This window comes from Emydura macquarii, unplaced genomic scaffold (assembly GCF_026122565.2).
Source record: "Emydura macquarii macquarii isolate MOO-44397 ecotype Brisbane River unplaced genomic scaffold, CSIRO-AGI_Emac_v2 contig_2531, whole genome shotgun sequence".
Classification (NCBI taxonomy): domain Eukaryota; kingdom Metazoa; phylum Chordata; order Testudines; family Chelidae; genus Emydura; species Emydura macquarii.
In genome coordinates this window covers 5,563,233-5,577,520 of record NW_027132668.1, presented here as the reverse complement: position 1 = coordinate 5,577,520, position 14,288 = coordinate 5,563,233, and the positions used below count along the sequence as shown (strand labels likewise).

The following is a 14,288-nucleotide window of genomic DNA, read 5'->3' as shown; positions in this document are numbered from 1 at the left end:
TTTAATCTCTACAAAGATATATAGACCTTAATATTAAGTGAAGCTAAACAACTACAAAGATTTCCTTTTTATAGAAACACCTAGATGCTTGAGCAGATGCTGCTGGCTTCTTCACTATTCCTTCCTACCAATCCCTAAGCTTCTTCCCATTCTATAGAGAAATGAACCTTAAGTACTGTCAAAGATTTGTCAATAGAAGATAATTTATAGTAAGCATGTATACTTCAGATATGAATGTAAGAGGCTGCTCTTTTGGTGATTCCTCCCCCTTCCACACCACCAGAATTTGAGAGGACTCACAAAATAAATCATCCACATTTGGGAACTGAGCATAAGTCTGAATATCACACAGTTATCTGTAGAAGTCTTCACTGGAAAAAATCAATTTCACATAAGCTGAAAATTGCTGAAGACTATACTCCAGAAAAAGTTAAAAGCAGTAAATTAACAGATCTGTCCTTACCTTTGTTGGTGTTACATTGGTAGCAGCTGTTCTGAGAAGATACTGAGAGTTATATGCAGGTGACTGGCTGTAGTAGACTGATGGGCCAGTGGTAGCAACTAAAAGAATACACAGGAGTTTAATTTTGCTCTACCCAAAAGAGAACCTTTTTCAAATGGTAATGAATGCTTTTCAACAGAAATACATTTTTAAACTCATTTGCAGTGTTTAAATCTTACATGCCTAATTTACAGCAATTTTAAAAGTTGACCAAGGTCTTCTGAAAACAAGATCCAGTAACTGATTAAACCATCAACAGCAATTTACCTGTTAGTGGAGCTCCATGAAAGTTTTGTGTTCCCTGATAGCCATCTGACATTGTATCTGTGCCATAGCCTTCAGCAGGCCATCGATGAGATGACAAGTTTGAGTTGGAATTATTAAGTTTCATTTCATGCATTTCATTCTAACAGGAGAGAGCATTTATATCGTGTTACATTAATATTAAAGACAGGTGTAGCTGCATATTCAAAAACATCTACTTTGAGGTAAATATTGTCTATACAAAGTCTTAAAAATTCTCAGTTGTACTTTGGCATTTAACAAAACACTAATTTTTATCTAGCTACCCTTGCCACCCAAGCCCCAGTTTTGAAGGAAAAATGGTTAATAGCTTTTTGTAACTGTTGTTCTTCAAGATGTGTTGCTCACGTCCATTCCAATGTAGGTGTGTGCACGCCCCAAGCACCGCCAGTGGAAAGATTTTTTTCCTCAGTGACATCCGTCAAGTGGGCTCTGGTGCCCCCTGGAGACATGCCCTTAGCATCGGTATATAGGGCCTTGCCACCCCCTCAGTTCCTTCTTGCTGGCTAACTCTGACAGAGCAGCAGCTGGGGATTTTTTGGAATGGACATGAGCAACACATGAACAACTGTTACAGAAGGTTAACAACCATTTTTTCTTCAAGCTCTTGCTTATGTCCATTCCAATGTAGGTGACTCCTAAGCAGATGCAGGAGGAGGGTTCATAGTTAATTGATAAGCAGACTGTAGCACTGCTATGCCAAATCCAGCATCCCCTCTTGCCTGCTGAGTGATGACAAACAGTTGCAAACATGTGGACTGAAGACCACGTTGCTGCTCTACAGATGTCCTGGATGGGAACCTGTGCCACGAATGTACTAAAGATGCTTGTGCCCTTGTGGAATGTGCCATCAGGGCCAGGGCACGGCCCTTCTCCTGGTCATAGCACATGCAGATACAAGAATGATCCACGATTGAATTCTCTAGGCTGAGACTGGAAGACCATTAATCTTGTCTTCAGCCACCACAAAAAGTTGAACAGATTTTCAAAACAATTTAGTTCCTTCTATGCAGAAGACAAACACCCATCACACATCTAGCGAATGAAACCTCTGTTTCTGTTTATCGGCATGTGGCTTCGGATAGAAGACTGGGAGAGATATGTCCTGGTTATTATGGAATTATGATACCACCTTTGGGAGGAAGGCTAAATGAGGGCACAGTTGACCTTATCCTTGAAGATTGTGTATACAGGTTCTGAAGTAAGGGCCCTAATCTCAGAGACCCTTCTGGCCAAGGTAATGGCCACCAGGAAAGCCACATTCCAGGACAAATAGAGTAGAGAACATGTTGCCAAGGGCTCGAATGGGGGACTCATGAGCCTTGACAATATCAGGTTGAGATCCCAGGACAGGATAGGTTGTCTCACCTTAGTCTGTCCAGCTCTTTGAAAAAATGACTACAGATCGGGATTGTAAAAACAGATTGGCCATTCACCCAGGTGGATGAAATGGCTGCCAGGTGGACTCTAATTGATGACACCGATAGCCCTTGCTGCTTCAGGTGTAGCAAGTAGTCCAGAATACATGGCACTGATGATCACATGAGCGAGACACCTCTCTGCGCTGACCAGATCGAGAACCTTTTCCACTTTGCCAGGTATGTAGCTCTAGTAGACAGCTTTCTTCTCCCTAAAAGGACTTCTTGAACTGTACTGGAGCAGGCTAGCTCCAAGGAGGTCAGCCATGGGGATTCTAGGCCATGAGATGAAGGAACTCGAGATTCAGGTGATGTAAGCATCCGTGATCTTGGGAGATGAGATCTGAAAATGGAAGTAGGTTGATTGGTATTTCCACCGAGAGGTCCAGAAGAGTGGTGAACCAGTGATGACATGGCCAGGCTGGGGCTATCAGGATCAGGTTTGTTCCTTCTTCTCTGACCTTCAGCAGGATTGTGTGTATAACAGGAATAGGGGAGAATGCACAGAAGAGATGTCTTTCCAAGGGAGGAAAAATGAATCTATGAGCGAGCCTGGGCTGTGATTTAGGAAGGAACAGAACTGTAGACACTTTCTGTCGTGTCTCTTTGCAAACAGGTCTAGCTGAGGAGTTCCCCACCTCTGGAAAATGTCCTTTACAATGTCTGGGCAGACAGACCATTTGTGATTGGAGAAGGATTTGCTGAGGCAATCCGCTAGCTCATTCTGTGGCCTCAGGAGATCTGCGGCTTCAAGGTAGATTTAGTGGGATATGTAGAATTCCCACAGGCGGAAAGCTTCCTGACATAGGTGAGAGGAGCATGCTCCACCCTGTCTGTTTATATAGACCATCGCTGTCATGTTGTCTGTAAGCACGGATATGCATTTGCCTTCCAGGTGGGATTGGAATGTTTGGCAGGGAAGGCGCACCACTCTGAGTTCCCTCACGTTGATGTGTAGCAAAAGCTCTTCTTGAGAGCAGAGGCTCTGGGTTCTGAGGACCACCCCTAGATGAGCCCCCCAACCCAAAGCAGACACGTCGGTGACTAAAGACATTGATGGATGTGGTTTTGAGATTTAGACACCTGCATATACTGTCTTTGGATCCAGCCACCAAAGGAGGGTGATGATCACCAAAGGGGGAAGTGTGACAACCATGTCCAAGCAATCCCAGCCTGTTTGGTACACTGACTCTAGCCAGGGTTGAAGAGGTCTGAGTCACAATCTCGCATGTTTCATTACGCAAATGCATGAGGCTATATGCCCCAGAAGTTTCTTGCTGTGGTAATGGGTTGGTATTAGGGATGCAAAAGCTTTACCATTTAAATGGTAATCAACTGTTTAAATGTTTTAAACAGCTGATTACCATTTAAAATGGGGGGGGGGGGGGGAACAGCAGCTGGGCTCGGCTCCCCATGAGCGATGAGGAGGCATGGAGCCCAGTGCCTGGGGGGGGAGGGAGGAGGAGGAGTAGCCGCAGCTGGGCTTGGCTTGGCTCAGATCCCCACAAGTGAGAGCTGCCCAGCTAGAGCTCTACAAGTGCAGCCGGGTGGGGGAGGACCGGGTCGCAGCTAAGCAGCTCTCACTTGGCAGTGAGGAGCTAAGCCCAGCACAGCTTACCCCCCACGCATTTTACCGTTCTATTTTTAGAATGTTTAAATGGATTTTTAATTAAACTAATTTTTACATCCCTAGTGGTATCTGAGGCTTTCCAGGATTGAGCTCAGGGCCTGGAACTAGGCTTCTGGAAGGAAGGCTCTTGCTTTGACTGAGTCGAGGATTGCCCCTATGAATTCTATCCTTTGGACAGGGAAGAGTGTCAATTTCTGCATGTTTATGAAAAGGCCTAACTTCTGGAAGGCTGACAGCATTAACTTTACATTTGCCTCCACTTGAGCCCTGGTCCAACCTCTGATCAGCCAGTCATCAAGCTAAAGGTAGATCTGAACCCATTGTCTCCTAAGGAAAGCTGCAACAATTGCCATACACTTCGTGAATACCCGAGGGGCTGGTGACAGGCCAAATGGGAGCATGGTAAACTGGTAGTGTACCTGGTTCACAATGAATTGGAGGAATTGTCTGTAACCCTGGAAGACTGATGTGAAAATAAGCATCCTTTAACTCAAGGGTGGCATACCAGTAACCCTGGATCCAAAGAAGGGATAATGGAGGTCAAGGAGGCCACCTGGAACTTCAGCTTCTTCATGAATTTGGATTAGGAAATAACGGGAGTAGAACCCCCTGCCCCTTAGCTCCAGAGGGACCTCCTCTAGTGCTCCCACTTGCAGGAGCATTTGCACCTCCTGGACCCTGTTGCTCATGAGAAGGGTCCCTGAATAGGGACAGGGAAGAATTGGACTGAGGGTGTATTATCCCAGTTATATCATTTGACTGTGAGGAGTCACTTTTCGGTGACCATGGTGGAGCAGTACTGACCAATGCCAGAAAGCGGAGCCAGAAGGGAAGAGACTGGTGTTGCACCATAATGGCCGGCTTTCCTTTTGACAGCACCAGTGGTCTGAGTGCCATGGTAACTCTTGCCTCCAGTGGCAGTTCTCACCTGCTCTGGGATGGCAGTACTGGGAGTGACAGCAGCTGCTTTAAATGCCTCTGACATAGATGTTAGTGCCAGCGCTGTGTTGCAATGTCTGTCCCTGGGTGGAGAGTCCAACAGTAACGGACTCAACGGATCCCTTCCCAGGCATGGAGTCAACGGTACCAAGCTGGCAGCTGGTGTGTCTGGGTGGCCTGGTATAGGTCACACAATGCTGGCTTCCCTGTGGTCAGCAGACTTCAGGGTTGGGAGCGCCCCTGGTCAGTCTCTCTCAGCAGTGGCGACTGAGAGCAGTGCTGAAAGTCCCGTTGTGATGTAGACCTCTTCTGCACCAGAGATACCTAATAGTGCAGAGAGTCCTGGGATGTGGAAGAGGCGTCCTTTCTTGCTGTTGGAGAGGCCAAGCTACTGCTTCTCTCTGAGAAGCTAGAGTGCTTCTCACCAAGGTTGAAGTGCTCCCACAGGTGGGACTTCCCCAAGCACTTAAGGCAGCTAGAATGGTGGTCACTAATAGGTATGGACTCATTGCATTCTTCACACAGCTTGAACCCTGAGGACCAAGGCATGCCCCGGTGGCAGGGAAGGGATAACCCCACTAAACAGGGTATTAACTACTAAACTAAAACTAAATTCTAACCACTGTAGCAAGGAAAAAGTCTTTTAAAAGAAGTACTTGCATGAACACAACGATGAGCAGAAGTTCCAACGATCATTACAGGCAGTGAGAAAGAACTGAGGGGGGGAGGGAGGGGCCTAGCAGAGCCCTATATACTGGTACTATGAGGGCTTGACTCCAAGGGGCACCAGAGCAGACCCAATGGATACCCTTGAAGGAAAAAGCTTTCTGGTGGCAGTGCTCGCGGCGAGCACACACCTACATTTTATGGACATGAGCAAGCACTTGAAGAAGAGGTTACTAAGGCAGTTTTTGTTTACATATACAGCACTTTACATAGAAGAACTCTCTTAGTATGGATTAATATAAGTACTCTACTACTGAGCCAATACACAAAACCAATTATAAAAAAATTAGTCAAGTACTAGCAAAAAATTAACTGAACACATCCAAAGTGCCATATTCAACATTACATAAATATCTAAATCTATTAACAGGAAAAAAGACATATATTAGAAGCTAAAAAGAACAATTCTGGAGGAAAAGCAGCTGTAGACAAATTTTTAGTCTAAAGTCTAAAAGGGGAGCCAAAAAATGAATTTTTACTTGGATAGCAGCCCTTACCCTTGATTTTTTTAGCATATATTGGTAGCAGATGCTCAGGTACACTGAAATATTTTTAATTATATAAAAAAAATCAGCACAAAGTAGTAATCTTGAAGTGATGCAAAAAGAGGAAGCCAACAATTTGCTCTCTAGCAGAGAAAATTTACTAATATTGCAAAAGAACGGTTATTTGCCTTATCTTGAAGAACCACAGTTACCGTCATCTTTTGTATGGATCTCACTCTAGATACACATGCACTCTATCCACACGAGATCAGAATCTTTTGAATAACAGTGTCCATTTGGGCTATGCCTGTGCTGTGCATGTCTTCATGCCCCCAGTCGAAGGCATAAAGAGCACAGCTGCTGGAGCCATCCCTCAGTTCCCCACTGATTCAGAATCCCAGATAAGAAGGGCTCAAACAGCAGGGATGGAGGGCAGGTCATAGGATCCACACAGATGACAACATCTCAAAGAACCACTGTTACTAAAAGGTAAATAGCTGTTCTCAGAGTATGTGTCCACATGGATCCCACTTTACATGTTTGATAAAGCAGCAATGAGCATCTGGAAACCGGGATTAAGGAATCCTGTTACTAACCAAACAATGACTAACACTGCCCTACCATATCTGGCATCAGTTCTTTCAGCCAGGTCAAGGACAATGTTTAATGAAAGTAAGGGAATTATTTGGGAAAGTTTCAGAAGTGTGCAAGGAATTAGACCCCGCGCTCTAGTCCAGTGAAATGCACTTCAATATTTGGAGGAAGAGGTTTATTATATACACTACATAATCATGTGACAATCTCTGGGACCCTTAGAAGCACCAGAGATGATAATCTGAATGGTTTTGCCTTATTAAAATAACATAACAAAGGCTTTTTAAAAGTGCAAGCTATGGAGCTTTTCTCCAGGAGGAGGAGGAGGAGGAAGAAAGGTGTTTTGGTAAGAAAAACAGGCTAATTGACAGACTGATTCAAACCAAACTCTAACACAACATAGGAAATAAATTTGTATAGAGTCTCCATACCACCTTAACCCGGTGGAATGTTTTGTAAGAAGAATCAGCATGCAGTTTGCTGGCCCCTCTGACTGATGTAATAGTGATTTTAAAAAAAGCTATCTTGAGTGAAAGGTAGTGCATTCAGAAAAAGGCTCAAAGAAGAGATCCATGAGGTTTGTAAGGACAATGGTAAAATCCCATGTTGGAGTGGGTTATCTAATGGGTGGGTAGCTATGAAGTAATCCTTTAGAAATCTGGATACCATGGGGTCAGAAAAAACTGAATATGACTACATGGATGGATGGCATGCAGACAGTGCTTCAAAGGTGGATTTTCATGGAACCAAGAGGCCAGAATTTCAGATGCAGAATAAAGTTGAATATTTTCAATATACGGGCTCACCAATGATGTGCGCTTGTTTACAATTTGCATGGGTACAATAAAAGATACTTCTAAGGCTTTTTGAGGAACAGTTGCTTATTTAGAAGTGACTTTCCTGCCACTCTAAGGGTACATCTTCACTGACGGCAGCAAATTCGCCACCATCAGATTGATCCATCCGGATTGATTGAGTGGTCAGTGAAGACCCGCTCAAACGATCTGGAAGTCGACGTGTTTAAACCACCCCCTCAAGTGGCGCAGCAAAGACGCCACGCAGAAGAGGCGTTACGAACTCAATGAGAGTTACACAAGCTACTCTGTGTAGCTTGCCTAACTCCCGTTGACTGCCACTTAATGTTAAGATAAGTGTAGACCAGGCCTAAGTCTTGTTTCTGAAGGAAAAAGAAATCATTGCTCTTGTTTATGAATTCTGGGTGTTTGGTTTCCCTGGCTTCAAGCTTCCATCTACAAATACTTGAAACCAAATTACATGCTATGGACTTTCCACACTAGTATCAAAACTGAAAATCCTAGCACTATCATCATATATCATATCTACTTTCCTCCTTTTATGATTAACTTTATTAAAATCACCATCTTCTTCAGCCAAACGTTTGCTATATGTAGGCTTAACATATGGTAAACATTGTTCCATTATGAAGATAAGAGGCACCTGTCTCTCCCTCAGGTCCCTTTCCCCTCTTTGCTGGTGCTGCTGCTGCCAGCACAGGGAGCCTCTTTTTGCCCTCCACTATAGCTGGGTGCTTTCAGCCAAGACTCTTTCTGCTGAATGCTTACCTCAGCAGGAAGTCTCTCTGCAGAAAGCCCCTTGCAAGAGCAGAGGGCATAGAAAGGCTTCAGCCCCAGCAGTAAGAGCAGCCTAAGACAGATCCAGAGATAAAGCACAGGTGCTTTTTTTAAGTCTAGATTAATACTCTGAATTAGAAAAACTAAAAACAGGCATTGATTTTTTCCCCCAAACACTTGTGGCTCCCCCATGAACCCTTTGTGGCTCTCCAAAAGAGCTACAGCGCACAGCTTAGGAAACATTGCACCATGGCTTTTAGCAAAGTCAATAAACCACCTCTTCCTTTGGCTGATTTGCATGAGAAGGATCCTTGAAGAGAGATAGGGAAGGGGGACTGAAATTGGATGGAATAGCCCTAGGGAATAAACCTTCAGAACTCTTTCCTCTGTTTTCACAGTCCACACCTGATGGAAGCAAGCCAGTATCCAAAAGGCAGGTCTTAAGAAAGGCTTCTGAGTGGTCAGATTGGGAGCTCTCGAACCTACCATCAAACCTTTTGTTTGGAACCAAGTGCAGATGATTAACAGTCAAAGAAGATTTTCGAACAAGTGTCTGCCTGGATTGTCCTTTACATAAAGTGCTTACAATTTCAGGGTGATGTATAGGTGCCCAGAAAACAAGTTATGGCCCTAGGACCTTTGAGAGCACACAGTGAGTTGTCCCTACTTATGCAAAATAATTCTGTGCCTTCAAATACATTGTAATTGTCTCAGCATGCCAGAGGCTTGCAGCCATGAAGCTCTGCATATGGTCACAGCAATAGCCATGGCTTCAGCCACTGTGTCTGGTGCACCCACAGTGGCCTGTTGTAATGTCTTAGCTACTAGTTGACCTTTAGCAATGATGCTTTTCAACTCTTCTCTGATGTCTTGTGGACATTTAGCTATGAAGGGTGATAACCTATCCCAACCAACAGGTATGCTTTGCAAATAAGGCCTGGTAATTAGCAATTCCTAGCTTCAGTGATATTGATAAATAGCTCTTTCTTCCAAACAAGTCTAGTTTTTTAGGGTCTTTGTCTCTGAGATGCTTAATTTGCTTGGTCTTCTTGTGGACCACAGAAACCATGAAAGAATCTGGTGTTGGATGTGCATTAAAAAAAAACCTGCTGGAATACCCCAAAGGGAGGCCAATATTTCTTTTCTGATCTCTTAGCCACAAAAGACAGCATAACTGATGTCAGCCACAGTGTCTTGGCTGGATCCAAGATGTCCTCATTGACTGGCAGAGTTATCCTAGCAGAAGCAGATGAGTGCAAAATATCAAAGAGCTTATGGGCCTTTCTTCTATCACTGATGTTTCTAACTCAAGAGTCTGAGTAATGCGGGAAAGTTGTTTCTAAAATGCTCGGAAGTCATCAGCAGCTGGTAGAGGAGCTGAACAGACTGCCCTGCCAGGGGAGGACGAAGACTAGTCCCTGGGAGAATAAAGGTATTGCTCCAGAGGCTCTAGTGCCTGTTCCTCCTCTGCCAGCTGCTCTTGTTCTTCCCTCTCTGCAGAGAAGGGGTGGGGGAAGAATGATGATTGTCTGGCAATAGATGCAGACGGGGTTCCAGACTCCCTACACTTCCTTAAATGATAGGAGGAAGATCAGTTCTTGAATGTTGTCCCCAGCATGCCCCATAGCACCAAGGTGGAGCATTACATGAGGTAAGGCCAGGTCTGATAGAGTTGAACAGGCCACTGCTATGTTTGATGTTGATACACTGGAGCTCTAAACTGAGTCTCTGGTCTGTAGAGCACTTCTGGCCTGTGAGAGAGAGAAGGCAGTTCCCTACTGGATGGAGAACAGGTGTGTCCCAGTGATGAAAAACAGACCTTGAGAGGCAGAGCCAACCCTCAAAGCAACACTGGTATCAAGAGGTCAGAAATATGTGCAAGGGACATGGTTAACTACTCCAACACAGAATCAGCAGGTTGTGTCAGGGCTTCCATTGATGGTTCTGATGTTGATGCTGGCATCAATGTCTTTGCCAGTGTCTGATGGTTACTGTTATTTTCAGTCATCTATACAAAACGTGGGCTGTGCTTCTTTGGTGCTTTCTCAGAACGAGCTAGCATCACTTGCCTCTGTTTTGGGGTAATGTTTTGTTCCCTGAAAAGTGAAATATTAGTCTCTCCTTATGGGAAAGAAGGGACCAATGCTGGGAGCCATGACTCCTGTTAGGGTGAGGAGGTATCATCAGTCTTTGCAGAGGTGGTAGTTGGTACCACAGTGGTCTGATACCAGATTTTTGTTTGAAGGATTATTTGCTGGTACTGACCATGCATGCTGCATAGTGGATGGCAGTGGCCCTTGCTGACACTTAGCAGGGGATGGACCAGTCTTTAAAATCTATCCTTGCTCCCCACAGATGGTTTGAGGAGATAGAGATCCTGATGAGCATCCTTGGACTTCCTTGTTGTTCTTGAGAACTACTGACAGAGCAGCAATCTGACATAAGACTCTGAGGCAAAAACAGACTGGTTGTGGCCATCAGTGAGTGGAATTAAACCGTCACAGGATGACAGTTTAAAACTCGAGGGCTTTCAATCCATCATTTTGCTGTGCACAGAGATGCTGTGCACCAAAGGAGAAATTAATGGGCAGGAGAGGGAGTTGTTTTGATACAACCTGAATAAAAATAAATTACCGGGTAATATTTTGAGGGGGATTAACCCTAACATAGTACAAGTAGATTCCACTAAGCGGTAGCAGGTGAACCCAACTAGTTTTGTCTCACTGACATGGGCAGTAAGAGGTAACAGGATGGTTGCAGCAACTGCCTACCTTTGGTGGGAGCCATAAGGACACGCATGGCGCAGCCCAATGGACACTACTATTCAAAAGACTGGTAGTGTGCATGTGTACCCAGACTCGAGTGAGATCCACATGGATACATAATCAAAGATGGTGGTTTACTCACGAAAAATTCTAGTTCTTTCCAACTCATTACCAATAGATTCTGCTCTAAGATGCAGACCTTAAAAAAATATGTAGCAGCCTTGCAAAGGGAGAATGAAAGTTTACCAACCTAGACCCAAAAACCTCCTTATGATAATAATGAAAACTAAATATTTTACACATTCAAACAATTGCTTGAGTGACAAGTATAATTTTGCAAGGCTAACACAGAAATTAAGGAATGAATAAAAATAAATTTCCATCAGGCCAGCAGCAGTGGTTGTTGGGAAAGTTATTAAAATACGGAGAAAGATCAGTGAGAATTTAAATCAACATTAACTATATTTTAGACAATAGAAATGAATGTATTGTTTAACTTTTGGATTTCCAGAACATTACTGCTCAAGAGCAAGAATAGCTGGAACAAATTAAACTCATTTTTAGATGTCAGTACTAACTATTCCAGTCAATGTTAAGTACATTTGAAACTAAAGGTACGTCTACACTGATGGTGGCAAAGTCGCCGCCATCAGATCGATCTTTCTGGATTGACTGAGCCGTCAGTGAAGACCCGTTCAATCGATCAGGAAGTTGACCTAGTAAAACCACCTCCTCAAGTGGAGTAGCACTGTGTCAACAGTTCCTGTCAGCGCAGTGCAGTGAAGACACCACGCAGAACGGAACTACAGCAGTCGACGGGAGTTATGCAAGCTATCCTGTGTAGCTTGCATAACTCCCGTCGACTGCCGACGAATTTCCAGGTAAGAGTAGACCAGGCCTAACTCCTTACACAGTGCTTCTGTCCTGCCTCTATAGCCATCCAACATAAACCATGTTTTTCTTGTAATTTTTGGGTTGAGAGGCGTGAGAAGAAAAGTCGTGTTACAGAAACTACACGAGTGTTCTTAGTCAACAGGATTCACATGTTCAGGGTATGGTCCCATAAAAGAATGCCCGTATCTGCTTAAGCACTAATTTTATAGATTCTGAACAAACTAAATTTCTATACAATGACACTTGCCCTCATACTCTTCAAATTATAAAGCGATTTAACCACTTTTTTCCAGTTATATCAATGGAATTACTCACCACACTGGAAATTTAATTTAAATTTTAACAAATTTAAATTTTTTGTAATCTAGTTTTAACTTTAGTACAATACAGTGTTAGAAGTACTCTTCACTACACATTAATTGAAACATTAACTCAATTAGGATTTATTTACCTTAATGGCTTCTATTTGCTGACAGATCATCTGAAGTAAAGATTTCTGATCTTCTGCCCAACGAGGGGGAGTTTTGGGAGAGAACTGAAAGAACAATAACAATGAACAATTGAATCTTGTCACATTAATTAAAACACACAACCTTTCTTTTGAAATGTATTTTTATTTGATATACCTTGTAGCTTTTACTTGGTGATAAAGAAAATTTTGTTGGTGATGGAGTGGAGTGTTTAATTTCTGAATCTGCAGTTCTGGATAGGCCACTCTTGAAGACAGGGCTTCCTTCTTCATCATAATCCCCAAGCTCTTGAATTACTGTATCCAGCATCTCCTTAACAGTTTCTATTGACACTGGTAACTAGGAGAGAATTGCAGCGCACAAAGAGATATGATTTATGCACTCAAATATTCTTTAGGTTTAGGGATATAGTCTCATTTTGAATTCAAGTGCAATTGGAGTATAAAGGACTAAGCAAATAGGATTTAATGTAAAAATACCACATAATCAAGATGACTATTCTTCAGTATGAACAAATAGATTCCAAACAATATTTTTATTAATGCAAAACCTGAACTTTCTGGTTATTAATATATTAATCTTTCTTGGCAGTTTCCCACACTACTTTTGCCACTGACAACTACCATTGTTTACATGATGTATTATGACTTCTCTTCCAAAACTCAGTACCCACTCTGCATGTACATCATCACTATCCATAGGGCAAAAATATTAAATGATTTAATTCTGCATGAACTTCAGTAGAAAGGAGACTGATCTAAGCAGAAGTAGTAATCCGCTCCACTTTAGTATTTGGAAACAAGTGATTGATTAGGATTAAGTCAAAGGTATAGAGTTAAATGCAGTGAAATATATAATCTCCACTCTAACCCTGGGCTAATGTTTGTCCAAAAATAAAACTTCCTTTTATTTTAGTTCAATTTCAGAATCTTGACTACAGCATCAATTTCATAATTTTTTTAAATATGCTTTTTAAAAAGTGTGTAACAAAATATTTCAGAATAGAAAAAACTGTTGTCAATGGACAAAAACACTCTCTACCTTTAGGAACAAACTAGGCAGAGTCCTTTGAATGCATAGTTTGTTCTTAAATATTGAATTCAGTGTATAAAGTAACACTTTCATCAGTAGTGTTTTGATGTTCTATTAAATTTCAAAAGGATAATTTAAAACATGAGATTTCCTGCTGACACAAGGGATTCCATCAATAACTTACAAAGCAAACCAATTACATACCTTCTCAATTACTGAGGGGTCTGCAAAACTTTCATCAATGATCTTTAATAAATAGTCTCTGCTCTTTTGCAGGTAACTTTTGCACTCTTCTTGTTCTTGCAGTGAGAGGGCATCACTCTCAGTCTCTTCAGCCTTTCTCTGGAAAATCTATCCAACAAAGTAGTGATTTGTAGCATGCAGTATTACAAACATAAAAGATAAAATAAAATAAGAGTTACACCTACTAGTGCAAGATTCCAATATGAAACAACGTTTTTAATGGCTTCAAGTGCTAGCAAAGCATCCTCAGTTTTCCCATCAACTGCATCCAACATAGCAAATGCTATATATGCCTCCTCTTCATATTCTGCAACCTGAGAAACCTACAAAGAGAAGTTTTGTCAAACACTAAAAGTAAAGCTTACATCCTCTAGTCAATTGCTTGATACAAAATATATTCAAGAGCATGCGTTTAAAAGTGCTTGAAAACAAGCATTTCTACTTGAAGCTTATTTCCCCACTTTTAAAAAAATAAATAAATCAGATGCCAATGTGTCCTTTTTGTATTTTTGAGAGCAATTTAATAGTCACAATAATATTTCTAAACATGTTTATCGCTGCACAGGGAATACAAGAACAAAAAATGTTTGCGTTACATGAAACTAGCCTGAAAAAAGCTAAGAATAAAAATCCAATGGAATTGTCCCCCTTGTGTATTCACTTTGAAAAAGATGCTATCAACTTTAAAAGTATCT

At 42.3% G+C, this 14,288-nt stretch overlaps 1 protein-coding gene across 3 annotated transcripts in view; it reads right to left on the bottom strand.

The window, feature by feature from the left end:
* Positions 1-14,288, bottom strand: part of LOC137163417 (E3 SUMO-protein ligase RanBP2-like) — a 73,789-nt gene that overhangs the window by 29,897 nt on the left and 29,604 nt on the right. For all 3 annotated transcript variants that reach the window (XM_067563623.1, XM_067563624.1, XM_067563626.1), the window contains exons 14-19: positions 13,779-13,916; positions 13,555-13,701; positions 12,475-12,657; positions 12,300-12,383; positions 770-908; positions 464-561 (exon numbers count right to left, since the gene is read on the bottom strand). In XM_067563623.1, coding sequence (XP_067419724.1) covers positions 464-561; positions 770-908; positions 12,300-12,383; positions 12,475-12,657; positions 13,555-13,701; positions 13,779-13,916 — 789 coding nt within the window. The remainder of the gene's footprint in view (positions 1-463; positions 562-769; positions 909-12,299; positions 12,384-12,474; positions 12,658-13,554; positions 13,702-13,778; positions 13,917-14,288) is intronic.